The sequence below is a fragment of the Pyrgilauda ruficollis genome, unplaced genomic scaffold (genome assembly GCF_017590135.1).
Source record: "Pyrgilauda ruficollis isolate IOZ18807 unplaced genomic scaffold, ASM1759013v1 scaffold15, whole genome shotgun sequence".
Lineage (NCBI taxonomy): Eukaryota > Metazoa > Chordata > Aves > Passeriformes > Passeridae > Pyrgilauda > Pyrgilauda ruficollis.
This window is the reverse complement of record NW_024513654.1, coordinates 572256-597370: the sequence shown is the minus strand read 5'-3', so window position 1 is coordinate 597370 and position 25115 is coordinate 572256. Positions and strand designations below refer to the sequence as shown.

At 49.8% G+C, this 25115-nt stretch overlaps 1 protein-coding gene across 1 annotated transcript; it reads left to right on the top strand.

Annotated features, from left to right (window-relative positions):
* The first annotated feature begins 335 nt into the window (after positions 1-335).
* On the top strand, positions 336-24842 carry PPP2R2D (protein phosphatase 2 regulatory subunit Bdelta). Its single transcript, XM_041461113.1, has 9 exons — positions 336-1157; positions 12728-12825; positions 14977-15142; positions 16181-16293; positions 18655-18832; positions 19976-20108; positions 21352-21577; positions 21655-21746; positions 22908-24842. The coding sequence occupies exons 1-9, from the start codon at positions 839-841 to the stop codon at positions 23185-23187; spliced, it is 1605 nt and encodes a 534-aa protein (XP_041317047.1). The 5' UTR covers positions 336-838; the 3' UTR covers positions 23188-24842.
* The last annotated feature ends 273 nt before the right edge of the window (positions 24843-25115 follow it).

Sequence of the window (25115 nt, the reverse complement as noted above, 5' to 3'; positions counted from 1 at the left end):
GCTGCCACTGAGACACCAGAGCTGAGCCGGGTTTAGGAAATGCTGTCACTGAAACACCAGGGTAGAGCTAGCAGGCGCTGCCCAGGGAGGGCTGGAGTGCCCATCCCTGGAGGTGTCCCGGGAATTCCTGGAGGTGGCACTCAGAGCTCTGGGCTGGGGACAAGGTGGGCACCGGGCACAGCTGGGACTCGTGATCCCGGAGGGCTTTTCCAGCCCCAGTGACTCTGGGATTCTGTGATAAACCTGTCCCAGAGCAGCGCTGACCCCCGAGCCGCCGCTTCCCTCCCTCCCCTCAGCCCGGCTCTGGCGCTCGCTGCAGGCGGAAACGAGTCAGAGGCACGTTTGGGTTTTTTGTTGCTTTAGTTTTTTGGGTTTTATTCCCTCATCACAAGTAACTCTTCAGGGAGCGAGCAGAAATAAATCGGGAGGCACAGCGTTATCTCCCCGCCCCGTCCCTTCACGTAAAGCCGCGTTTGGAGCGGCGCTCGTGGAGCCCCCGCTGCCGCCTGGGGAGCGCCTCCACAGCACCAAGACCAGCTGTTCTTCCTCATGCTCATGCTCATGCTCATCCACCCGCTCCCGCCGCCCTGGTCGCCCCGCGTGCGGTGCCGGTGCCGGGATCGGGATCGGGATCGGGATCGGGATCGGGATCGGGATCGGGATCACCGCCCCGCTCGCTGCCCGGCCCGCCCTCCCTGAGGGGAGCCGGCGGTGACGTCACGGCCGGGCCGCCCGGCAATGGGCGCCATTTTGAAACCGCGAACCCTCCCGCGGCTCCGGGCGGCTCCGTCCCGCTCCCGGCCCCGCTCCCGGCCCCGCTCCCGCGGCTCCCCCCGCCATGGCAGGTCTGTGTCCGCGCTCCGCGCTCGGCTCCGCGTTCGCGCCGGGATGGGCCGCGGGTCGGCTCCGTGTGGCCGCGGCAGCCGGCCGCAGGCCTGGCCGCGCCGGGCGGCACCGGCGGGTGATGCGGGAGCGCGGCGGCCCCGAGGGGTCCGGGCCGGGGGCGGCGCGGGGTCTTCTCTCTCCTCCTTCTCTCACCGCCCTTTCTCCCTCCGCAGTAGTGGCGAGAGCTGGAGGCGACGGCGGCGGCAGCAACAACGAGGTGCAGTGGTGCTTCTTGCAGGTGAAGGGGGCGATCGACGAGGACGTGGCGGAAGGTGAGGGAGCCCCTGCGCGCTGAGCCCTCCCGGGCGGCCGCGGGGCAGCGCCGCAGCATCCCCGGCCGTGCCGGGGGTGTGTGCCATGACTAAGCGAGCTCCCACCCGTAGAGCATCACAGAGCAGTCACGGTGCCTTCCTTCAGGTCTTTGGTGTGAATCCCTGAATCCCTAGGTAGCTGGGGTTGGAGAGGATCTCTGGGCCCAGGCAGGGTCCCCTGCAGCAGCAGCACACAGGAGCTGCCCAGGAGGGTTTGCAATGGCTCTGCAGAGGGAGACCCCAGCCCCTCCCTGGGCAGCGGTTGCAGGGCTCTGCCCCTCCAGGGAAAGAAGTTCTTCCTCGTGTTGGGTGGAACTTGCTGTGGTTCGGTTCCTGGCCAGTGCTCCTTGTCCTGGCTCTGGCACCGGCCTCTGGCAGCCCTGGGGGAGCTTGGCACGGGTTGATGGGGTCCCCTCTCAGCCCTCCCTTGTCCGGCCTGAGCAGGCCCAGCTCCCGCAGTCTCTCCTCATCTCAGAGATGCTCCAGTCCCAAAATGACCTCTGTGGCCTCTGCTGGACCCTCTCCAGTGGCTCCTGGACTTTCTTGTCCTCAGGAGCCCAGAACTGGGCACACTTCTGGGCTTAGGATAACTGTCTACAGTTCTGGGCTTAGGATAAAAGGTAACAACAGTGATACGATACAGGGATACAGGGAGGGGAAAAAAAGAAACACCAGTGGAGTCTGTCAGGCTTGTCAAGTTTCGCTCTGACGCACAGAGAGTGCAGCTCTGTCATTTGTGCTGCATTGAAAAGTGCAGTTTAAAGGGATCCTGCAGCTGTGGAGAGATTTGATTCCCACTTGTTAACGTTTGGGAGCTATAAATAGGGATATTAAGCAGGGAAAAAGGGCACACCTTCACATTTCTCTGAAACTTTCCAGGCCCTTCATGTTTTGGACAGAGTAGAAAACAAGAAATGTTTTAACTGGGAAAAGTGTTTTCTGTAGAGTGCAGAACCTGGGTGGAGTTTTGCTTGACTCTGATGAGAAAGTTCTTTTTTTGCCCCTAAGTTTTCTGTGTTCTAACTGTCCAGGCTGGCAGCGCTCCTTTCCAAAGTGTGAATTAACTTGCAGGGCCATGTGTGCTCAGCTTGGGTTTGGGATTTTATTTTTGTTACTGGATGCAGTAAATATTTTTCCTTGCTGCCTGCTATGGGGAAATTGTGCTGACAGTGTTTTCATTTTCATGCCACTTGTTTGGCATTCCATTTAAAATGATGGCCATTGGAGGGATAGACTGGAAACTGCTCGAAACTGGACTCACTCAGTTGTTTTCTTCCTTTATCTCCCCTCTGTATGTTTTGTAGCTTGCTCTGAAGTTCCCAGAAATCTTGTAGAAATGTATATAAGTAGCTTGTATATTTTTTAAATGGTTCTTTTTTCTTAGACCTGGCTCCTAGGGGCATCTTGCTTCCCAGGTAACTCCTGAGCAGTCTGGATTTGCACAGAGCAGGAAAGCTCCATGAATCATTCAGCACCTGGTTTTGCAAAACTACCACTAAAGTTTCATTTTCCTGTGGGAATACCAGAACTACTTACAGGCTTTGTGACTTCTTGATTTTTTGTTTTGATTTGTGGCCTTTCCTCTCCTGTTACATTTTGCCTTGAAATTGGAATTAAATATAAAAAATAAGCTATTTATTTGTTAATAACTGCCCAAATTTAATTTCCTAGTACAAATACATGGCTAGATTTTGGGCCTCATTTAGGGACATATTTACTCATTACCATCTTTTAAATCCTTTCTTACCAAACTGCACATCTAAACCTGCTTGATGGACAACTGTTTCCTTGAAATAGCCTTTGAATTGCACATACATTTTGTGACAGTGCAAACTTGCTACTGCTGTCAATTTTTAGTGCATTTTGTGAAAAATCAGCTCTCTGGAGGAGGAGGACACCATGAAGTTGCTCTCCAGCCTATTCCATGCAGAGTGTTTTGCTGGATTTTCTTAGAAGTTTATTCCGGAGTTGAAACTGCTCAGCCAGGCAACTTTACCAGAAAATCCTTTCTTTTACAGTGCACTTCTAACGTACATTTTACATTCTATAGTTGTTTCTCAGGTGTCTGGCTTCATCACAAACACTGGGACAAGTGGCTGTGTTAGATTGGCAGCTGGATTTTCCTAACTGGGTCATTAATACAGAAAATCACTGTCTCCTCTTTGTCTTGTCCGTGCCTTGCCTTTGCTCGGTGACTAATCCCTGACCTCTGTTCAGTCTCTGTGTCAGAAAGAGAAGGGCTCTGTTCAGTCTGACCGTTTCTGAAAGACCAGGATAATCCATCACTTATTGAATATGGATTTTCTAAAGGGTTGGACAGGACTTCTCTAAACGGAAAAGTTCAGTTGGATTCAGGGAGGAGGACTGGAGGATAAAACAGAGATTGAGGGAAAGATTTGATATTAGGGATGGCAACAATCACAATTTGAAAACAAAGCTAATTAAAGATTGTGGTATAATTTTGCTGTTAGTGTTAACCACATGACTCCAAAACTTGCACTGATTGCTCATGGAACTTGTAATTCTTGGGCTGCTTTTTTTGTAGAAGGACCTTTCTTTCCAAATAGAGACTACAAATGCTGTCAGAGACTTTATCACTTCCATGATTTCAGTGTTGAATTTGTTTTGCTTGTTCAAAATTGTCCATTTTAGGAGGCTGGGTTTTTTTTGGGGGGGGGGCAAGTAAAGTGTAAATCTGTTTATTAAATAATGTACAGATATGCCCAAATTCCCGTGGGCCAGATGTTCTGCATCTAATCCATGACCACTTGTAGATGCAGTGCTGTATCTCCAGTTAATGATCCAAGAAATAAACTTTTTTTTTTTTTTTTCTAAATTCTCCAGACAGTGACTGGTATTGATTGACTGTCCTGCCAAACTGAGACATCCCTTGTTACCATCACTTCAGCCAGCTCTCCTTCTGCTTTTGCTGCCTGTTAGGTGCTGGGTCAGACACCTCAGCAGTTTGCCAGGAAGCAGAACACAAGGAGCAAAAACAACCACCATCTGATAAAAATATATTAGTCTGTAATCCTGAGTACAGCTACAAGTGGTTTAGAAATGTTCTTTAGAAGTTGTTGCAAGACATTCTCATGTGAGGTTCAGGAATTCACTTTGGCTATTCCCCTGTTCTTAAAGGAAATTCAGACATGGTTTTGCACTTTAAAAAAACTCTTGCAGTAGAAGTACAGCTCTGATGTCTGGTTCAGTTGCATGAAAGGAGGTGCAGGATTGGTTGCAAGCTTTAATAATGTCTTTTTTTCTGTAAGAACTAGAAGGTAGGGGACTAGTGATTACAGAGCTGTTTGCTGTCACCCTAAGTCACTGGTCATGCCTGGAGGTGGCACTTGTGCTGCAGAGGCAGAAGGTGGGCTGTAGGCTGGGTTTGGGCTGGGTTTGTCCTTGAAAGCCAGTGCTTTACTGTGAGCAGGACCTCAGATGCCTCTTTGCCCTCCCTGAAGCCTTAGGGTTACCCAGGGCAGCTGTGGCTACCCTGGATCCCTGGAAGTGTCCAAGGCCAGGCTGGAGCAGCCTGGGACAGGGGAAGGTGTCCCTGCCATGGCAGGGGTGGGATGGGTGGGATTTGGGGTTCCTTCCAACCCAAACCAGGCTGGGATTCCATCATTATATTTTGATGAAATGTGAAGCTTTGGTAAGATGTAGCTTGTGAATGGTGAAGAGTTTGAATAAGCAGTGAATATCAGTTGCAGAGTTGTAAGTGGGAATGCACTACAAAGCAATTTGAGTAGTGGGAATACAGGAATTAGTGCAAGTCTTCCTGTGTGAGCAGTGGGAGCCACTGGATTTGTCCCTGCAGACAGGCAGGCTGCGTGCAGAGGGAAAAGCCTAATGAAAAATGACAAAACCCACTATTTTTTTGAAGGATGAGAAGGTGTGAAAGCTTCAACTGAAAGAAAAATTTTATTTTCTTATCATGTTAAGACTTTTATGAACTCCTGATAGAACTACACCCAAAACCATCACAATGAGCTACTTAGAAAAAACTTAACAATAGCTTGAATTAATTAAATACACTTCCAGTAGGAGAGGGCTTACTGGAATTAGTCTTCCAAAGGTTAAAAAATAATACCGAGGCAGTAGATTTGCACAAAGAGTACTGGATTATGTCACGAATCTGAGAAACAGCCTCCAGAATTTCTCATGGCTTGTAGGGAAGGCAGGGCAAGCTCTGCAGGCAGGAAAGGAGCACATCTGTGGAACTGAGCTCTGGCTTTGCTGCTTCTCTTTGTGCCATGCTGGTCTGGCTTTCCCTGCACTGGCACAGACACTGTGCACCCCAAATCAGAAGACAGCTTTTTTGGGATGTCATTCAGAGACTGGACTCCGAGCGTCAGCTCACGGTCTGGTTCCATTGCTAGAAAGCAGGCTGAGCTGCGTGAGGGAGCGGCACTTGCTGTGTGCCGTGAGCCGCAGCTCTGGGCTGCTGTGCCGTCCCTGAGGCTGGCTGGGGGTGCTGCTGCTGCTGTTGCACAAAGAGTACTGGATTATGTCACGAATCTGAGAAACAGCCTCCAGAATTTCTCATGGCTTGTAGGGAAGGCAGGGCAAGCTCTGCAGGCAGGAAAGGAGCACATCTGTGGAACTGAGCTCTGGCTTTGCTGCTTCTCTTTGTGCCATGCTGGTCTGGCTTTCCCTGCACTGGCACAGACACTGTGCACCCCAAATCAGAAGACAGCTTTTTTGGGATGTCATTCAGAGACTGGACTCCGAGCGTCAGCTCACGGTCTGGTTCCATTGCTAGAAAGCAGGCTGAGCTGCGTGAGGGAGCGGCACTTGCTGTGTGCCGTGAGCCGCAGCTCTGGGCTGCTGTGCCGTCCCTGAGGCTGGCTGGGGGTGCTGCTGCTGGCTGGCTGTCTGGCTGGCTGTCTGTCTGTCTGTCTGTCTGTCCACACCGCTCGGCGCTCCCGGCGGAGCAGCCTGCGCGCTCCTCCCGGAGCCAGGTGGCTCAGCTCCAGGCATCCAGGACACACAGGAGCTGGCAGGCTTTCCCACACAGCTCCAAACAAGATGTTTGGAGTCTGCCATGGCCTGTCAGCAGCAGCACTGACCTCAGAGAGCTTCTGCTTCCCGGCTGGCCAGTGCCCTGCTCTTGCTTTACCTTAAATCTGTTCAAGGACTTCAGTTAGTCCCAAAAGCAGAGTTATTTTTGACTAAGTTAAACCTTGCCTGGTGCCTAAAGGCAGTTGAAGCCAATTTCACAAGTGATTTGAGTATTAGGGCCTAAAAAATGGTTAGACTTTACAAATACTTTAGGTTGGCAGAGTGTTTAGTGGTGTAAGCTGAGAGAAGTTTGGTGTGAGCAGGACTATACCCCTTTGCCTTATTCTCCTGATTTCTGGTACAACTCACTCCTGTGGTAACTCTTCAAAGAAATCCTAAAAGTGGAAGTGTACAAATTGAGTGTATAAGTAGGCATATTCTGAAAAATAGGTGATTGAGTAACTTGGATGTGTATGTATATTGTCAGGTGGTTATTGGCACCTGTAAAGTTTGGCTCATGTTTCAGTACAATTGTGATTTCTATCAGCTGTTAAGAAGCAGCACTTTAGGAGCACTGACAGCGGGAGCAGTCGGTCCCTCCCCACTGCAGGGTGGCCCCCTCTGCTCCACTGACTGTCCTGCAGCTGTAGGGGACAGCCCTCCTTCACCTGGAAGCAAGTCAGTGACACGGACAGGGAGAGGCTGAGGGGCAGAAGAGGCTGCTGGAGTCAGAGTGCTGCAGTGGCAGCACTGCCTGCCTGCCCAGCACGAGGAGGGTGGAGCAGGGTGCTGCCAGCAGCCATCCCAGCTGGAGAGCTGACTGCCTTCACACCCTGCTTCCCTTTGCCCACCCCAGAGCCTTCCGTGCAGCTGCATATCCATGGGGGTGTTGGGGAAGTGCAGTTACTGCAGGTCAGTGACAAGCAGTTCTGAGGCCCTGTGCGTCTGGAACTTGTTAAGCTCCAACAGGATTTTGGTTTTTAAACATTTTTTCTATGATTTGCTCTTTAGCAGGTGCTGGTCTCTAAATTGCTTCTTTTTTTTTTTTTTTTTTTTTATAATCTCTTCCTTCTAAAGGGGCTCTCTGTTTTTTTGACTGATCTGATTTGCTCCTATTATATTTTTTATTTGAGGAGTGTTTCCTGAGTTGCTCTGAAGTGATGGCTCCTTGCTGTTCTCACTGCCCGCGTTTGTCACCTGTGGTCCCTCAGAATGGTCTGTTGTCCCTGTCTACTGCAAAGAGAGTTGTGTTCCTTCTGATGTCGTGTCACACAGTTCAGCACAGCATTCCAGGGAGATCCCAGTGTCTGCTCTCTGAGTTGATGTAGGAGCACATAACCTGTGCTGATCCCTTCTGCACTCTCTGATTGCTTCCCAGGCACTGTGGGAAGCCACACAGTGCCTCCCACAGCTTTGTCCAGCCGCGGGATAACTCCAGCTTGTTAGGATAACAGTGTTGGAGGGAAAGGTGTGTCAGCTCTGTACTTGATCACAGCCACAGAAATACTCCCTCTGCTCAGCTCCCCCTGGCAGTCTCCCTACAGTCCATGCCATCCATCTGCCTGCAGGCCAGTCAGCCATTTCCTCTCAGAGCAGGAGCCTCTGCACAGGTTTCCCTGGGCCTTAAGAAGTTCCTGCTTTGGTTCCAGGATGGGTCATGGGAAATGGGGCTGTGCATTCAGACACAGGGAGCAGGACAAGAGCCCCGTTTGCAGGCAAGCATTGTTCAGGCTGTGTGTGCTGAAGTGGTACAATGTCCATTACATATTTGGAAAATTCTAGGTTAAAATGCCCTGGAAGCTGGAACAGCCTCCTTTTTAGGTGCTGTTAGAGAGCTGTGAGTGTTTGGTTCCTTTTCACTATACGTCTGAGGAGTGAGTTTGTGACAAAAGGCCCTGAGCAGCTCAGGAGGATGAGAGGCCCTGGTGCTGACCATGTCTCATTAGTGTTGGTCCTGAATGCGAGCTGCAGCTGCAAATTCCTTCTCTCCTGGGTGAGCCATCAGGTAATTCCATGTTTTCAGCTTTGGGTTTTAACCAGAGCAGCAATGCACAGCCAGCTTAGAGAGGAAAAGTTCACAGGAGCTAATTTTAGGCACCTGATGTAGATGTTGTGGATCTCTTTGCATTCTCCATTACCTCAGCTGAGAGCCCGGGCGTTGATACTGGTATCAGAAATACTCAGGATGAATCCTGGGGGGATTAAGTTAGTTTGCAGGTATAAGCTTGCTGTTGTCTCCAAATCCTAACAGAAGCTGGTCTCTGCCACCCCAGCTCCCTTCACTGCAGCAGAGCTTGCCCAGGAGGCTGTGGAGGCTGTGAACTTCCCAGAACTCTGGCAGGAGTTGTTTGTAGGAAGGTTCGCACTCAGCAGAGATGGTGAAAGGCTGGGGGCACTCAAACTGAGCTTTGACACATCTGTCAGGGCTTACAGGGCTGTCCTGAGGCAGGCAGTGGGCTCCACCACATCTCTGCAGAGCTGGATTTGTGCCCTCTGATGTGTTGGGATGATGTTTCCTACCCATGGAAGTGATCAGTGCTCTTAAATTTGGGGCTACTACAGAATCACAGTGCAGTTGCCAGCAATCCTTTTAATACACCAGCTGTGAAAACAGCTTGGAGTTTCTCCTCTGAATGCAGTGTAACCAGGTTGGAACTCATTTCCAGAAGTGAGGCTAAACATGAATTCTTCTTGTCTGGCAAGAAATATTGCCAGCCTTGTATGTTACTGTGAAGTCCCAGGGATTGCTGCCCTCCCTGGGTACAGGAGGGGGATTTACATGAATGCAGAGCCAGTCCCAGCCCCACAGGGACAGCTGGACAAACCTCTGTTTCTAGAAAAGCAGTACCTGAGAGAGAGCCTTGGGGTGCTGTCCATGAGCAGATATCACACTGGTTTGGCTTTGCTCACCCTTCCCCACATTCCATTGGGATTTACTCTGCTGGCATGGAGAAGAGGCTTAAAGTAAGGCAGGGGGGATAAGACTGGTGCTTGTATACCTGAGAAGCAGTTATGACATCTAACAAAAAAGCCTAGAAATCCCAGAGTTAATGCAATGATGAAGAGCCTGCAGAGGTTTGCTTTGTTCTTTCCTAAAAGTTTTAAGCTGACTTGGAAGTGAAGAGCAAATGTAGGTGGGTGAAGTGTTGAGCAGAACAGGGATGGTTTGGAACTCATTCTGTGCTTTACTTGGAGTCTTGGAATGTTTTTTTTTAATTTCACCTGCTTTGAGATGGTAGAGTGCTGATGATAGTGGGTGGAATGATTTGGGGGATTGATCTGCTTCAATTAAACATGCCTGTAGGGAAAACTTCATAATTCATACTTTTATGGATAAAACAAGTACAAGGCTATTAAAGCAGGTATTTGCTCATATTCCAAATTTCGTAACTTAGAAAATATTTGAAGGAAGCTTCTCTATTTTTGTCCTGCTGTGCCCCCCTCGTTCCCTGTTCCCTAGAGCATGTTGGTGACAGACTATTTCAGTGCATCTTCTTTCCCCTCCTCTCCCTGCATTTCGTTTCTCCTCTGAATGCAGTGTAACCAGGTTGGAACTCATTTCCAGAAGTGAGGCTAAACATGAATTCTTGTTGTCTGGCAAGAAATATTGCCAGCCTTGTATGTTACTGTGAAGTCCCAGGGATTGCTGCCCTCCCTGGGTACAGGAGGGGGATTTACATGAATGCAGAGCCAGTCCCAGCCCCACAGGGACAGCTGGACAAACCTCTGTTTCTAGAAAAGCAGTACCTGAGAGAGAGCCTTGGGGTGCTGTCCATGAGCAGATATCACACTGGTTTGGCTTTGCTCACCCTTCCCCACATTCCATTGGGATTTACTCTGCTGGCATGGAGAAGAGGCTTAAAGTAAGGCAGGGGGGATAAGACTGGTGCTTGTATACCTGAGAAGCAGTTATGACATCTAACAAAAAAGCCTAGAAATCCCAGAGTTAATGCAATGATGAAGAGCCTGCAGAGGTTTGCTTTGTTCTTTCCTAAAAGTTTTAAGCTGACTTGGAAGTGAAGAGCAAATGTAGGTGGGTGAAGTGTTGAGCAGAACAACAGGTTTGGAACTCATTCTGTGCTTTACTTGGAGTCTTGGAATGTTTTTTTTTAATTTCACCTGCTTTGAGATGGTAGAGTGCTGAGGATAGTGGGTGGAATGATTTGGGGGATTGATCTGCTTCAATTAAACATGCCTGTAGGGAAAACTTCATAATTCATACTTTTATGGATAAAACAAGTACAAGGCTATTAAAGCAGGTATTTGCTCATATTCCAAATTTCGTAACTTAGAAAATATTTGAAGGAAGCTTCTCTATTTTTGTCCTGCTGTGCCCCCCTCGTTCCCTGTTCCCTAGAGCATGTTGGTGACAGACTATTTCAGTGCATCTTCTTTCCCCTCCTCTCCCTGCATTTCTCATTTGAAGCCATGGAATTTGGATAGTGTCTGTGTTTTGGTGCGTTTCCACCCAAGATCCTGTTTGTCTGGGTAGCACTGCTGGGGAATAATGGCTGTGTCAGCGGCTGGTTTGGGCATTTTTGGGAAACAAAAATGATGCACAACTTATTTTGAGCAAATAATTGTGTGAATACTCCAGTAGAAAGTGGCAGAAGCTAATAACAACTTGTTCCTTTTCTAAAACAAAATGGAAAAGTAGCTTTTGTGACTTTGAAAGAATTGTATGTGCTAAGGAGGCATTTATTCCTGCTGCTATTCCTGAGTCTCCAAGGGTGAAAGGGATCTTTGCTAGAAGGGCTTGCAGGTGGGGGTGGTAGTGGAATATTAGTTTTACTACTAATAAACTTTCATAACTCAAGGGCTTCTTCCTATCTGAGTACTGAAAATGTCATAAAATTCTCAGTGAAGTCACTTCACTGATTGCTTACCTTCTCAGTTTGTTTCTTTTTCCTTGGTTTACTGCTTCTCCAGAGTGTCTTCTAAAATCCCTGTGTATAATTAATAATAACTGATAATTGACTAGTAATTCCCTTTAAAAAAAGGTGACTGTAAAATTGGATCTGTCCGAAAGCTGGTTAGTAATGTGATATTGAAGGCTGGCATAAATCTGTAGAAAGATTATATTTACTCACTTATTTAGTTGTTCTAAACAATATTTTTTTTTAATCCAAGAAGGTAAATCATTATCTCTCCATACTAGGAAACAACTTTTAAGGGCATCATTGATGAAAGATGAAAAATGAATTTATATTGAGAAAACTGGTTAGTGTTTCTAATCACCTTCCTCATGAGAGTGGGGCATTATTGAAAGGAATTTCAAAGATAGCACATCAAGATCAATACAGGAAAGGAGTTTCCAGGGAGTCTCCAATTGCACACTCTGGAACTAATTGATATGATACACTTCAAACCTCAGAATTTTGCTATCTGCATCATAAATGCAATATTTGATGTGAGCAGGCCCAGCAGGAGCAGTGTTTGCTGAGTGCTTTGTTTGTTACCATCTGCCCCAGCCCCGGGACAGACATTTCCAGCTCCTTATCTCACCTCCCGTGGCTGGGGTTGTTCAGTGGCAATTATTTCTTTATTGCCACCTCCCAGAGGGACTGGGGCTGCTCTGGGGGATAAGCACTGGCCTCTCTCCAGGCCCCAGGGCACTGCAGGTCCTGAGGGCTTTTCCTTTGCTCTCCTGCTTCCATGTGTCTTCCTCGCTGATGATTCTGCAGGGAGCTGGTTCAGGAAGCTCAACTGAAGAATTTTGTTTCTATTTTGTCCCTTTGGCTGAGCAGAGCTGCCTGTTCCAGGCTCCTGAAGTTACTAACTCCCTGAGTGCTTGGCTTGGGAAAGGCAGGTGTGCCTTAGCCTCACCTGGATCAGGGCACGCTGCAGGTGGGAGCAGCACACCCGGCAGGATGCACACACTGGGGGAGGCTCAGGGATGTCCCCATGGACACTGCAGTGTTACTGCTCACACCTTGGGAAGCCCAGGGCAGGGATGTCCCCATGGACACTGCAGTGTTCCAGTCACACCTTGGGAAGCTCAGGGCAGGGATATCCCCATGGACACTGCAGTGTTACTGCTCACACCTTGGGAAGCTCAGGGCAGGGATGTCCCCATGGACACTGCAGTGTTACTGCCCACACCTTGGGAAGCTCAGGGCAGGGATGTCCCCATGGACACTGCAGTGTTCCAGCTCACACCTTGGGAAGCTCAGGGCAGGGATGTCCCCATGGACACTGCAGTGTTACTGCTCACACCTTGGGAAGCTCAGGGCAGGGATGTCCCCATGGACACTGCAGTGTTACTGCTCATGGGCAGCACACACACCTTGAGTTCCTAAGCCAGCGTGTCTCTGGTGACTAAAAGCCTGCACTGAGAAATGAGTAAGTGTTTTAGCTTGTCAGTAAAAGTGTGTCAAACTTTGAAACATGGCTGCATTTGAGGATGTAAATGAAGAATTTTGTCAAATTGCATTAATACAAGTTGTAATGCTTTTTTTGTGCTCAAGTCTTGGAACTCCTTGATTTGCTTTCCACATTACAGTGCTGGTTTATTTCTGTTCTCTTTACAGCTGATATAATTTCAACAGTTGAATTTAATTACACTGGTGATCTTCTTGCAACAGGAGACAAAGGTGGCAGAGTGGTTATATTTCAAAGGGAACAAGAGGTCAGTGACTCAAAAAACAAAAGTGTTGTTACTACACTGTTCTTGTGTTGCACAGTCTCACTTCATCTGTTCATGCCCTGAGGTTTAAATGGAGAGTTTTCTCAGAAAACCCCAAGTTAGACAAGTTCTAAGTATCTACCCTGTGCTGTACTTGGTAAGTTGGTCTCGTGAGGGTTCCCCTCCCTCCTTCCAAAAAAAAAATCCAATATCCAGGTGAACTCTTTATATGTACCTGGTGTCCTCAGTATCGCTTTGCAGAATTTGGACTTTCTCCTGAATTTTTCCAGTGGGTCAGGCTGATCTGAATAAATCACAATGCTTTGGGAGAGAATGTAAAAGAAGTTCAGGAAATAAGCTGCAAGGGCTACAGGATAAGGTCATTAAAAATTGTTTGAGGATTTAGAACTAGTGGGAACAGCCACTTCTCCAGAAACACTTGAGCGTTTCCCATCAGGAGGGTGGGAGCACTGCCCCTCCTGCACTTTCACAGCTCCTCTTCATGAGTTCAGCTGTGTGACAGTGCTGTAATGCTCCTGTGTGTTCATCCTGAGCTGGGATATCCCAAGCAGCAGTGGGGATGGGAGATGTCCACCAAGTGCTGAAAAATAATTGTCATGTCTGGGAGGAATCTGGAATTGTGTTCTTTAAAAAGTCAGTATTCCACATGGCAGTTCTCAACAAAGTGTCTGCATATTCTGTCCTTTGAGGACATGAGGGGAATTTGAGGGTTTGAGCATTCTCCTGGGTCAGAGTACCAGAATTGATCATGAAATTTTAGTTCAGCTTGTCTGTACATGAATATTACAGATCTTCAGGTGCTGTGGATTTCTCCAGCAGACCCCCTCTGCTCTCTTTGTGGGGCTCAGATGATGCTCTGTTAATGAACATACCTGGCCAGTATTTTGCATTTCTGCTCACTGTGCTGCTGGTCCCAGCCCTGCCCCACAGGTGCCTCTCTGGCTGTACTGGGAGGCTCGGGAGCACTGAGGTGCCAGCAGTGCTGAAACGTTACCTGGCTGCGCCCGCGCGGCTCCGGGCTCATTCATCATTTACTCGGGTGGCCAGAGGCTTAGCTAAGGCCCAGAGATAAGGTCAGAAGTGCCTCAGGCACATCCTGCACTTCTCGGGATCTTGGACTTGCCTGATGTGGAGGGGGCTATTATGGGTTGGCTCTCAGTTGTTCCATAAGGCAAGACCTGCCTGTCACAGCACTTCCTCAGAGAAGGAAAAACAAACCCCAGGCCAGACTGTTCACACAGGAGTATTCATCTGTCTCCTTGGGAACACATGGAAACTGAGGGAAGAGTTGGGAATGAGGGACATTTCTTTTGTCATGTGCAAAATTGCAGGAAAGAATCTAAAGTAAGTGTATAATGCTGGAACCTTAAAATAATAACCATATTTTTTACCCAGTTTGGATTTTAGATTCAGTTAATTAGGTCAGTGACAGCTTAGGGTGGTTATACAGTTCCCCAGACACTTGGGATTTGGGAAGGCACCCTGAAATGCTCTGCATCATGCCCTGGGCTCATAGGACTTGACTTCACTTGCAAGCAGCAGTTACTGCAGCCAAATGTGTGACGGAAAGCACCAGTGCCAAGGCAGCTCACTCTGTGTGCAGGAACTTCTGGATGGGGTCAGGTGAGAGGAACCTGCCCAAAATTCTTACACGTCAATGACGTGTAGGGAGTAAAATCATGTCAAGTCTGAGAGTTCAGTGAGGGCGTGGAAACTCCACAGCTGTGAGACACTGCAGGCAAACTGCACCCCTGGGGCTGTTCTGCAGCACAAACCACTGACACCAGCTTACTCAGAAAGCCTGATAACAAGTTGCCTCAAATCTGATAATGCAAATCTGGGGAACCTTGGGACTTCACTCTCTGTTCCTTGCTCCCACACCCATCACATGAGAATAGCAAAGCCTGAAGGGTGCACAGATATTTATACATAAACTTCCATTTCTAAAGAGGAAGGGCTGTGTGCACTGTATTGATGCTAAACTGGGTACAGTATCACAGACTGAAGATTCAAAATTCAAGAGCTGTTGTAAAAGCTGATGTTCTGATTGACAATTTCTAGTGGTTGTTTTGCGTGGGCCGTTTCTGAGGGACCCAGTGCCACCAGCCTCAAGAAATGCTCTTTTTCTTGCAGACTAAAAGCCGTCCTCTCGCTCGGGGAGAATACAATGTTTACAGTACCTTCCAGAGTCATGAGCCTGAGTTTGACTACTTGAAAAGTCTAGAAATTGAGGAAAAAATTAATAAAATTAGGTGGTTACCACAACAGAATGCTGCTCACTTCCTGCTGTCTACAAATGGTAAGGGCCCTTTTTTTTTGCATGAAGAGCTTTGTCATTGGAATATTGTCTCACTTGCCACACACTTGGGGGGTTTTTTCTGACATATTTTGGGGTTGTTTTAATGTTTTCTCTAATTACATGCAAAATATGTTTTGATTGTAATGTTGGCTGTGTGAATATTGGGTCTGTTTTGTTTTGGTGCATCATGGAGCTTCTGTAAATGAAATTGTACAACTGGGTACATGGGTTAGTGGGAACAGTTAGAATTATGTCTTAAAGATATTTTCCTGCCTAAACGATACTGTGGAAAAAACTTGCTCTTATTATCAGAGGAATACATTATTCCTAATAGTTTGGATCACTTTATGAGGTCATGGTGACATTCTAAAAGCAGGAGTGACTTCTGTCTGCTGGTCTGTGCAGTTAAGTCTTAATAGATAGAAGTCTTAATAAAGCATTCTTTAAACTGTGTCATCTGAAATGCTCTGCAGGAGTTTGGGGAGGAGAGGCTTGGCTCCAGTTAGCCAAGGATCTCACCATTGGGTGAGCCAGGTGTGCACTCACTGCCTGCCCTTGGAACACTTCTTTGGTGACACCTGGCAAGTGCATTCCTTTGGAGCCCCAAAGAGTGGGGCAAATCCTGATCTCTGCCTTTGGCTGGCTCTGAGCAGGTGCCTGGGACAAACCTGGTTTCCTTTAGGACAGTTAATACAAGGAGTTCATGTGTTTGTTGGGTTTGGTCCCTAGCAGTGGTCTCCTAATGTAATTCAGCTAATCATCCAGGGCTTAGTGGGCAATTTGAGTAATTGGTGTGTGAAACTCTCCCCAGGCAGTGACACTTGGGTGAGTGGGAGGCACAGGGCCTTACTGCTCAGGCACAAATTTGGATCTTATTCAAACTGCACCTCATGTTGTGGGTAAAGAACTCTGTCAGGGTCCTTTGCTGCGTGCAGGGGAACACAGACAGGTCACTCGTGTCTGCTCTGCCGAGTCCATATTTAGTGATTTGATTTTGTATTCAATCCATTCTCAAGCATGTGAATTTTTTGGTTGTAGATAAAACTATTAAACTATGGAAAATAAGTGAAAGGGATAAACGAGCCGAAGGTTATAATTTAAAAGATGAAGATGGAAGACTTAGGGAGCCTTTCCGAGTCACAGAACTACGGGTATGTCTCTGCTCTTTGAGTTTATGTATTTCTCTGCATGCTCTTCTCTGTCTCTGTGCTACCAAACTGAAATGTGCAAATCAAAAATGGTGTTGGTGTCAGGCTCGTTGAAAACCTTCAGAAAAAAATGGAGACACTTCATGTTCTTAGATATAATAACTGTTTTTAAAAAGTTCCTCTGGAAGGCTTGAGGAAAACTGTCATCATTATAACACTATATTTCTAAGAGGATGACTCAAAAATTGGAATAGGGGATTCTGTGGCTGGATAAAAGTGTGTTTGTTAGAGCAAGTTCCAAGCATTTGAGTAACCTAATGTTACTGGAATAGTCTTGGACATGATGCTGTAGTGGTAGGGTTAGTGCTCCAAACTTGGGATCATTTGGAGCAGCACCCAAGAAATGAAAGGTGGGATTAGGTTTTTCCTGGGGTTTCGTGTTGTTCCACCATCAGCAGGAGCAGAACTGAGGCTCTCACTGCTCTCAAGGCCACCCCTCCAGGTAGGAACTTCAGCTGGAGGCATTTCTTGGGGGTTTGTCTTGCTTTTGCCCAAGCTGAACATTGAACAGAAGCTTTGGGTGTACAAAATGTGTTGGTAAAGGATATCCACTGCCTCAGTGTGTGCAAGCCAGGGTTGGATTAAGAGTTCCAATGACAGCAGCTAAATCCAGGGACATCCCTTAGGATACAGTGGTAGAAGGAGGTCCCGGTGGAGTTTTGGGTTCTGCAGCCTTGCCCTGCTGGAGCAGGCACCAGCTGGGGCACTGGAGGGGCACTTTGGGCTCCGTAAGGCACTGTCCTGCACGGGGGGAGCAGCAGCAGCAGGAACCTCTCCAGCCAGTCCCCTGCACTTGCTGCTGCTCTGGGCTGCAGCCCTTGCAGGCACTGCAGCCTGGGAGAGGGGCTGATGGATGAGCCAGATCTGAACACAAGCTGGCTGGAGGAAAAGCCTCACCTGGAGGTACCTTCATGTGTTAAAATGCTCAGGGTTTGGAGAGCCAGAGTGTGCCAGGAGCTTTGGCAGGTTTTGTTACAGGACCACAGTGCCCATGTTCATGGGGACGTGGCCATGGAGGAGAAGCAGCACTTTACACAGAGACCATGGCACTTCCAAGTCCCCTTCCTGATCTTTGCCATTAGTGCACCTGTACTGTCACAGCCAGGCTGGGAGCACTCTGCTGAGATAGGACAGTGGCCTGATAAAAAGTAATGGATTAATTGTAGTTGTTAATTGGATGTAAACAGGCTGGGAGATCCAAACCGGGAAGGCAGGTAGGGAGCTCTGGGCTGGATCAGTCCTTGTTCCATGGAGACAGGTCACCTTAGGCACCCCTGAGCTCGGCTGGCTGTGGGAGCAGGACACCGGTTGTGCCTGAATTCCTGCTGACTGTTCGTGAGCAAATTGGGAATTTTCATGGAGTCTGTTCTTCCAGTTTCCTGAGCACCCTGAGTGTGAGGTCTGGGGACATTTCTAAGGGTTTGTTTACAAACACAGCCCATGTGCTGTTGGGTAAGGCACCAAGGGCTGGCTTTGACTGGGAGGTTTTCTGTTGGCAGTGTCCAAAGTCAGCATCCATGTGCTCTCAATATTTTTTGTGCTCAGTGGATTTCAGAAGTGTTTAGTCACCGAATCAATACAGAAATCTGTGCAGTGCAATTAATTAATTGCCATCAAACAAGCTGTGGGGTTCAGGGCTCAGTGTTGGCGCCAGTTCTGTTTAAGGTCTTTATTGATGATCTGGCTGAGGAAATCGAGAGCAGCCTCTGAGTTGACAGAGGATGGAAGGTGAGTGGGATGTGCATCTGCTGGAGGGCAGGAAGCTCTGCAGGGGAAACTGGACAGGCTGGATTTGTGGCCAGGGCAGAGGGGTAGAGTCCCCATCCCTGGAGGGGTTTCATAGCTGTGTGTGGCACTTGGGGACAGGGGATAGTGGTGACCTCAGCAGTGCTGGGGGAATGGACTCAATCTAGAGGGTCCTTCCTAAGGGTGTGACCCTGTGCTGGGTGATGTGTGGGGGTCAGCAGTGACCCTGTGCTGGGTGATGTGTGGGGGTGAGCAGTGACCCTGTGCTGGGTGATGTGTGGGGGTCAGCAGTCACCCTGTGCTGGGTGATGTGTGGGAGTCAGCAGTCACCCTGTGCTGGGTGATGTGTGGGGGTGAGCAGTGACTGTGCCACGGTGATGTGTGGGGGTCAGCAGTAACCCTGTGCTGGGTGATGTGTGGGGGTCAGCAGTGATCCTGTGCTGGGTGATGTGTGGGGGTCAGCAGTCACCCTGTGCTGGGTGACATGTGGGGGTCAGCAGTGACTCTGGGGGTCAGCAGTGACGCTGTGCCCAGCCCGTGTGCTCTGTGCCCACTCAGGTGCCAACACTGAAGCCCATGGACCTGATGGTGGAGGCCAGCCCACGCAGGACCTTCGCCAATGCGCACACCTACCACATCAACTCCATCTCTGTCAACAGCGACTACGCCACGTACCTGTCTGCCGACGACCTCCGCATCAACCTCTGGCACCTGGAGGTCACCAACAGGAGCTTTAGTATCCTTCGGTGCCCTCTGCGCAGCGGGTGCAGCTCAGCTGGGCCTGTGTTTAAGAGAATCACTTCAGTGTTACTAATTAGAGTGGGTGTTTGAAGCCAGGGCTTAAAAGAGCATTCTGAAGTCTGGAGGTGTAATGCAGTGAAAGCAGGCTTTGGGATGCTCAGTCAGTGCTGAGGGCAAGCGTGCCTGCAGTGGAAAACTGGCAGTAGAAACATTAGAGAGGGTTTGGTTTCTGAGGAGGAATTGTGGGAGCATCCCTAAATTGTGGAGTTCAGTCAGCTTAAATAACAGTTGTTGGATATGAGCAGTAGATCCTTTGTTACTGTGGATGCTTCTTTCAAAGTTTGTGGTCTCTTAACCAAGTGACACTTCTCTTGAAACCAAGTCTCAATATTTTTTCATATCAAATGATGCCATTAACTGCAGAGGTAATTTTCAGATCTTTCTGCAAACCTGTGCAACTAAAACTAACAGAGTGTTTTACATTGACAAATCTGCAGTAAAATAAAAGTTGCAGGAGTACTGATGCCTAAATAGGTCAATTTCTAAAGTTTTAGGTTAGGTTTTCCAAAGCTTTAGGTAAAGAGATGAGGTTTATTTGGTGTGCAATAGGAAGCATTGAGAAGGAGGCTTAGGAGACTTGCTGGACTTTGATTCTTGTGAGATATTCTTTCACTCCAGGAGTCTGAAATTGCCCAGCATCTGGGGTTTGAGATGGAGAAAGCTGGAGAGGCACTTTTTAAAAGAGCATGTGATGACAGGACAAAGGGGAATGGCTTCCCAGAGCCAGAGGGCAGGGTTAGATGGGATACTGGGAAGGAATTGTTCCCTGGCAGGGTGGACAGCCGTGGCACAGGGTGCCCAGAGCAGCTGTGGCTGCCCCTGGATCCCTGACAGTGCCCAAGGCCAGGCTGGACACTGGGGCTGGAGCAGTCTGGTCCCTTCCACCCCAGACCATTCTGGGATTCTGTGACTTGTCAAATCCGGAGTTCTCCAGGCTGTCCCCACTCCTGTACCATACACACGGTGGGAAGGAAGCTCTTGCCCTAGTTTCCTAGGTGGCATTTTTAAGCTCTGTCACTGATTAGCTACTGGAGGGGCTCAGGTGTGAAGCGTTGCAGGCCTTGACCAGCTGTGGCAGACATCGTGGACATCCTGCCTTCCTGCCCACCTTCCCTCCTTCCTTCCTGCCCGCCCACCCTCCTTCCTGCCTGCTCTCCTTCCTGCCCACCTTCCTTCCCTCTGTCCATCCTGCCCTCTGGCCGTGCTGCTCCGTGGGGGACCCGCCCTCCCTGGGCAGCGCCCGGGCAGCAGTGCTGGGGAGGGCTGGGCAGGTCTCAGCTGCCTTGTTCTGGGCCACCACTGAGCACAGGTGTAGCGTGAGGCACCACCTGGCTGCTCTTTGCCCATTTGTGCCTCATGAACTGACGGGAGCGAGTGCTTTGGGCACAGTGAGACCTGTCTGCTGGCCACACTCAGGCTGGCTGCCTCTCAAGGTATCTGCTCACCCTGTGCCAGTTCAGGGCAGCTCTTACACCTCTGTGCATTGCAAACTGGGCTGCTGCTGCCCTGTCCCCTGTGACCAGTGCAGCTGCTAGGATAGGATGAGTCCTTAGGAATACACCCTGGAAGTTTCCAGGGATGCAGGGTGGCTGCTCCCTCAGCTGCTGAGCCACCAAAGCGTTAGCAGGTCAGGAAAGAAAGCTTTGCTGTGCAAGCCATGAGGATCCTGCCTGGGCCTTGCACACAGCCACGTGTTCCTGTCCCTGCTGGCACAGCTGAGCTCTAGCAGTGTGCCCAGCCCTGGGGGTGCCTGCCACACGGACACTTCCAGGCCAGCTTCCTGCAGTGCAGAGAGGCCTTCCTTGGGGCTAGAGGGAAATACTTGTGCAATGGGAAGTGACTAACGCGGGGCCATCCCACTGATCTGGTTCAGTGTTGCATTAAATCACTGAAAAGCACTTAATTTTTAACTGCTTGTGACTGAATCACATCCTGCTACAAGGGGTCTTCCAAAAACGAGGGAGATCTGAGTAGCCTGGGTCAGGGATCTCTGATTTCAGAGGTTGACTTGTGCATTTAAACAGCACATGTGTTGATCTGCTCTCTAAAATCACACAAACTGTGTTGCAAATGTAGCTGCTCACATTTCAGGGTTTGTTTTAGTACAGCTGTGGTTCAGAGCTAAAGGAAAGCACATGGTTCAGTGGCCTCCTGGTGTTCGGGTCGCTGCTGTGCCCACCTGCTGCTGTTGTGGCTGATGTGTGGATCAGGTGTGATGGTTACAGTACCCACTGCTCTTTGCTGCTCTGGTTGATCCCCAAGACCTGTGAGTTGTGGTTTGCTGGTGCTGTGCTCCAGTTGAATGTTGGAGATGGACATCTGGCAGTCTGGTGATCTAGAGCACCACAGTGCTAAAAAAGAGATTATTTCTGATTATTTCTGAGAAGTATCTAACAGCTAATTTCTTCAAAAATAAACTGGTCACTGATTTAAAATTCTCCAGTACTGAAAACATGGAAACCATAAGAGCTGGCATTGGTTTCATGTGGAACTGTGTGTTCTCTCTGCAGTTTTTGAGGAACCTGAAGATCCTAGCAGCAGATCATTTTTTTCAGAAATAATATCCTCGATATCTGATGTGAAATTCAGCCACAGCGGGCGATACATGATGACAAGAGACTACCTGTCTGTCAAGGTGTGGGACCTCAACATGGAGAACAGGCCCGTGGAGACCTACCAGGTACAGCCCCCCGTGTGCTGAGCTGTCCTTGTGTCCCTGTGCCCGTGTGCGTGTCCAACGCGTGTCGCTGTCCCCAGGTGCACGAGTACCTGCGCAGCAAGCTGTGCTCCCTGTACGAGAACGACTGCATCTTTGACAAGTTCGAGTGCTGCTGGAACGGCTCCGACAGGTGAGGGCTGGGGGGCAGGGGCTCAGCCCGGGCAGGGGCTCAGCCCGGGCAGGGGCTCAGCCTGGGCAGGGGCTCAGCCTGGGCAGGGGCTCAGCCTGGGCAGGGGCTCAGCCCGGGCAGGGGCTCAGCCTTGGCAGGGGCTCAGCCCGGGCTGGGGGCTCAGCCCGGGCAGGGGCTCAGCCTTGGCAGGGGCTCAGCCTGGGCAGGGGCTCAGCCTGGGCAGGGGCTCAGCCTGGGCTGGGCCGGGCTGGCTGCTCTGAGCGGGGCGTGCCAACGGCTCCGGGTCACAAATGTGAGGGCACAAATCCCTGCAGTAGGCAGTTCACACCAACAGGATGGCCAGGGCTGTTCCTGCCCCTGTGCCCAGGTGAGCCCCCACCTGCAGAGCCCAGCATAGGAGGGACCTGGAGCTGCTGGAGAGAATCCAGAGGAGGCACCAAATGATGAGAGGATGGAGCAGCTCTGCTGGGAGAGGCTATTCAGGCTCTTCCTGAAAGGCTGGTCACCTGGAGAGAAGAAGCTCCAGGGTGGCCTCACAGTACCTGAAGGAGCCAAGAAACTGGAGAGTATTTACAAGGGCCTGGAGTGCTGGGACACAGGGAATGGCTCCCAGTGCCAGAGGGCAGGGTTGGATGGGATGCTGGGAATTGGGAATTGTTCCCTGGCAGGGTGGGCAGGTGCTGGCACAGGGTGCCCAGAGCAGCTGTGGCTGCCCCTGGATCCCTGGCAGTGCCCAAGGCCAGGCTGGACACTGGGGCTGGAGCACCTGGGACAGGGGAAGGTGTCCCTGCCATGGCAGGGGTGGCACTGGCTGGGATTTAAGGTCTCTTCCAGCCCAGACCAGTCTGACTTCTGTTGACAAGGGACAAAGGGATAGAGGAGCACCAGGAAAACCTGCTTTGCTCACATGCACATAACAAAGTGTCACTGCAGCTGAGTGCCAGTGGCAGGAGGGGACACCAGGGGAACACCTGCTAAAAGAAGTGGTGCACTGGAAGCAGTGCTCAAGTCCCAGAGGAATGGAGCTGGTGTCCACTGGAGAGGACAGGAATGGAATGCCACGGCCTGGTGATGAGCGTGGTCTGACAGTCACAGGTCTGACTGAGAGGAAGGGGTGGATTTTATTTCTAACGAGGTGTGCCTTCCTTTTCCTCGAACCAGTACAATCATGACTGGATCTTACAACAACTTCTTCCGGACGTTTGATCGGAACACGCGCCGGGACACCACCCTGGAGGCCTCCCGGGAGAGCAGCAAGCCTCGTGCCATCCTAAAGCCACGCAAAGTGTGCACAACTGGCAAGAGGAAGAAGGATGAAATTACCGTTGACAGTCTGGACTTCAACAAGAAGATTCTGCACACAGCATGGCACCCCATGGAGAACATCATCGCCGTAGCTGCCACCAATAATTTGTATTTATTCCAGGAAAAGGTTAACTAAGGATGGCTGCCCGCGGACAGAGTCTCGTCTCACATAGTTCAGCTCAGTTGTTTTTCTGTAACAGAAGGCCTTGTTGTCCTGTCAGTGAGGAACATTGATGCACTTACTTCCCTTGAGCTATCGGAGAGCATCTGGCCTGGCTTTGAGTTCCTGGCGTGGTTCTGCCTTCGGTGGGGTGGGAGCATCCACGCGGCTTTCGGGGAGGACCCTCCGAGGCAGAATTGGTGGACAGTGCTCAATGAGGCCAACACTCAAAACAAATGTATTTATTGATGTCTGAGCCTTCCTTTCCAGTTTATAGACCAAAAAGTTTAACACCTGAGAAGAAAAAGTTGTCATAAAAATGTAATTTCTCTCTCTCGCTCTCTCTGCTGTAATATTTGGGCCTTTCAGAACATTTCTCGTGCTTGATGCCTGTCCATTCCTCCTCGGGCCCGGGCCAGGGCCTGACCTGGGAGCAGGGCTTGAGCTGGGGTCTAGGCAGGTGTCCATGGCTATTTACTCACCACCTGTACCTATAACCACACCTTCTGGTGGAAACCACTTAATAAATAACAGCCTATCAAACGTGTTCTTAGAGCTGGAGGGATGTATTCAGTCTACTTTTTGTATTGCATGTCCTGAGCTGGTGCAGAACAGTTCTGGTGGCACCTCTGACAGGGTTTGCCCCAAAACACCAAGTTTTTGGCAGACTAATACAAACTTTTTTGTGTAGTATTTCAGATTCTGAATATAGAGTTTCCATGGCATTGTCATAGAGTTGGAGTTGCACTGGATTTGTTGTCAAAGGCTCTGTGTGTGCCAAGTAGGAGATGGAAAGGGTCCTAGAAACATCCACAGCCTTAACCAAGTGTCGGCCTTGCACGGAGGGAACGAAACATGGACACCTTCTCTGCTCTGGGGATAAGCATGCAGCTTCCTGGTGCATCTCGCCCTCAGGCAGAGACAGACCTGACGTGCGTTATGGTTTTTAACCTTTTTAGTATTTGTCACAAAGGGAACAGTTTATTTTAAGTATTTGGCGTAGAATCTTGCATTTCCCACTGCAGTTCAAGAGCCACTCCGGGCTGGGCTGCCCAGGGAGGCCCCAGCTGGCGGGCCAGCAGCTGCTGGAGCTCTCTTGCTCACTTGTTTTAAGCCTTAGGTACTGTTTCTTTCTTTGTTTTTTTTCTTCCAAAGAGGCCTAAATCACATCCCCTTCCCCCGGATGAGCCCGGGGCCATGTCCAGCAGCCCCCAGCAGCCAGAGGCTGCACTCTGCCAGGTGCCTGCAGCCTGGGAACTCCTTCCCAGAGCCCCAAGCTTTCCCCCAGCCAGCCCCAAGTGGTTACACTCCGTTTTCCCTGGAACAAAGGCGTGTTCCAGTCCCAAGAGCAAACCGTGGCCGTCCCGCCCCTCCCGGTACCGCCCCCGAGCCGCTGGGTCCCAGGAAGGGGGGAAGGACAAAGCCTGAGGTTCTCCCAGGAAAGGCTCAGTCCAGCCGGTCCTGTCCTGTACGTTGGTTGTGACACTTTGGAACTCTGGAGATGTGGAACTGGGGGGTCGCTGAAGCGTTGATCCGACCGCGTTCCCAACGCCTGCTCGAGCCGATCCGTGGGGTTGTACATAATTGTTCAGTTCTTTTGACCAAAAAGTTTAATAAATTTTAAATGTTTACCTGGCCGTGCTCCCTGTGTTTTGCAACGTTTCCTTCTGTGTGGGAGGGAATTGGCTGGATGGGCCAGCCCAGGGGTGTTCCCAGTTGGGATGGTCGGAGTGGCCAGGGCTGCTGCCCCCGCTCCAGGACACGGCAGCACTGGCCGCTTGTGGATCTGTTTTTTCAGCAAATACAAGTGGAATATCCATGAAAAGGATGTGGTGAAATTTCCTCTTCTACAGCCCTGTTTGCTTGTACCACTTTCAATTAGCTTTTGATTATTCTCATGGAAT

Coding starts and splice junctions, on each gene's coding strand:
- PPP2R2D (XM_041461113.1), top strand. CDS start 839: ATGGCAGGTCTGTGTCCGCGCTCCGCGCTCGGCTCCGCGTTCGCGCCG. Junction 16,294..18,654: donor TCCGAGTCACAGAACTACGG/GTATGTCTCTGC, acceptor GTGCCCACTCAG/GTGCCAACACTGAAGCCCAT. Junction 20,109..21,351: donor CCCTCTGGCCGTGCTGCTCC/GTGGGGGACCCG, acceptor GTACTGAAAACA/TGGAAACCATAAGAGCTGGC.